At 44.7% G+C, this 2544-nt stretch overlaps 1 protein-coding gene across 1 annotated transcript in view; it reads left to right on the forward strand.

The window, feature by feature from the left end:
* The first annotated feature begins 556 nt into the window (after nucleotides 1-556).
* Nucleotides 557-2544, forward strand: part of LOC112075115 (mitoferrin-2) — a 13566-nt gene continuing 11578 nt past the window's right edge. The window contains exons 1-2 of the mRNA XM_024142151.2: nucleotides 557-810; nucleotides 1034-1090. Of these exons, the coding sequence (XP_023997919.2) occupies nucleotides 588-810; nucleotides 1034-1090 (280 nt within the window). The 5' untranslated portion in view covers nucleotides 557-587. The remainder of the gene's footprint in view (nucleotides 811-1033; nucleotides 1091-2544) is intronic.

Genomic DNA, 2544 nt, shown 5'->3' on the forward strand with positions numbered 1-2544 from the left:
TTTCTCCACATTCATTCTGACTTTCCGTTTCCCAGAAGTGTGTGTAGTCATGAGTGGGAATTTCCATCCCTGCTCTCCAGAAGTCATTTCCCCACCCTTCCGTCTTGGTGTCCTCTGTGATTGGATAAAGGAGGCTATTCTACTCTTGACGCAATCTCATAAGTTTGGTTATTGCTCMATCCTTCCTACACAGAGCATTATTCTGTTGTGACACAGTGACTGGTGCCCTGTTGACAGAGGAAGGGTGGAACCCAGTAGCTTCACGCCTATTTATTATCTCTTGGCATTGTGATGCGTCTACCTACCTAGCTGACTTTGAGCCAGTAAACACGAACATACTGATAGGCTCTACAGAGAAACGTCTACTGTATTGGACCTGGTGAACTGCACTGTGACTGCACTCTTACTTTTCACATATCAGTTGACCCACTAATTAGCTGAACGTTGAAAGAGTTGATTGACTATGCATTGATGCCCTTTCCCCTCATTTCTCCCGCCCCCTCTTCTACATTCTTTCTGTCCCTCTCCTCCCCCCTTTATCCCTCCTTGTCTTCCCTCCCTCCCTCCCTCTCTCTCTCCAGACGCGGATGCAGAGCCTGCAGCCCGAGCCGGGGGCGCGTTACCGTAACGTGATGGACGCRCTACGTCAGATCGTGCGTACCGAGGGGGTGTGGCGACCTGTGAGGGGACTGAATGTCATGGCGATAGGGGCGGGGCCAGCCCATGCTCTGTACTTTGCCTGTTATGAGAAACTCAAGTTCTCACTCAGCAACGTGGTCCACCCGGGAGCGAACAGCCACTTTGCTAATGGTACAGTGTCACAGCCACACATTCACTGAGACATTGACATGTGCGAACATACTGTACCTTAGAGCTATTAGCRATGTTGCTAATTTGACCAACGGTCACTGAGAGACCGACAGATTAAGGAAAAGTATGAGGGAAAGTTGCAGCATCCACTGCTGTGTGTTTTTGGCTTACTGCACTGGTAACCAACCATCTCTCTATCCTCTCTGCTGTCTCTTTCTAACAGGAATGGCAGGCTGCATGGCCACTGTACTCCATGATGCAATCATGAACCCAGCAGAAGGTAAAACTGTGTGTGTGTGTGTGTGTGTGTGTGCATACTTTGTGTGTGTGCGTGCATACTTTGTGTGTGTGCGTGCATACTTTGTGTGTGTGCGTGCGTGCATACTTTGTGTGTGTGCGTGCTTAATTTGTGCGTGTGTACTTTGTTTGTGCGTACTGTGTGTGTGCAGGCGTTTCACACTGTGTGTGTGCAGGGGTCAGGTTAATGCAGGATTCTTTGTTTTTCATGCAGAAAAGGGAAGATAAAACGCTAAATAAATATCTTGCTGCGTTTTGCAAACACAGATCTAAATTGCTTATTGTAATTTCTGCTCCAAATCATGAATGTAAAAGGAGTGGTTTCGTGCTTGAGTTGCACTTCTCCGCTCTGATGAAATAATATATCGTCTCTTGTCATTGGATCACCAGACAGCGCTCTGATGAAATAATATATATCTACTTTTCTCACTCAATAATCCCTTGAGTTTATCGGAGTATAATTATTTTCTGTCAAATAATCCCTCCTGTTTTATATTGGTGATGAAACACTTATGACACCATGTAATGATTTAGCCAGATATCATTGAATACGCAGCAGAGCCGAGCAATGCTCCAATCAAAATGTTAGTGATGGATTTAATGATCCGCTGCCCTGCCGTACCTAGTTATTGATGAACAGGCCCTACTCGACCCTAACGTCGGGACCCGTCGGGCCGGGCCTGGTAACAGAGCTCTAATGTAAGCTCTAACCCACCCTGTATCTGCCAGCTGTTGGCTGGAGCGGCGCGTGCCAAGACCAGAGTGGACACACTCGCAATGTAACGACAACAATGGTTTTGACAAAACATCAGATAGAGTTGAAATGTCGATGGAAACCCATTTAACTTGCTTTTTTTTAACTGCAAAGTAAATTTTTATGTACACTACGTAAATCAGGCACAGCCTTTAATCCGCAACAAGTCAATTTGATGGAAACATCCTGGTGGGAAAATGTCGTCATTGTTTTTATGCAGATTTTAGAATATTACAAGAAAATGTGTCGCCAGTTGGAGGGAAAATCTATCTAGTGAAAGAAGTAGCAGCTACATTTCAAAAGGTTTTTGCTTAAATTAATCATTGCATTTTAACTTTCTACCGGAGGAAAATGACACCTGAGGAAAATACCGGAGAATGGTATCCTACACATCCAGTCAGAGCGCTGTCTGGTGATCCAATGAAAAGGACGATATATTATTTCATCAGAGCGCTGTTGGTGATCCAATGAACAAGAGACGATATATTATTTCATCAGAGCGCTGTCTGGTGATCCAATTGACAAGAGACGATATATTATTTCATCAGAGCGCTGTCTGGTGACTCCAATGCCAAGAGACATATATTATTTCATCAGAGCGCTGTCTGGTGATCAATGACAAGAGACGATATAATTATTTCATCAGAGCGCTGTCTGTGATCCAATATCAAGAGAACGCTATA

The sequence above is a fragment of the Salvelinus sp. IW2-2015 genome, unplaced genomic scaffold (assembly GCF_002910315.2).
Source record: "Salvelinus sp. IW2-2015 unplaced genomic scaffold, ASM291031v2 Un_scaffold2990, whole genome shotgun sequence".
Classification (NCBI taxonomy): Eukaryota; Metazoa; Chordata; class Actinopteri; order Salmoniformes; family Salmonidae; genus Salvelinus; species Salvelinus sp. IW2-2015.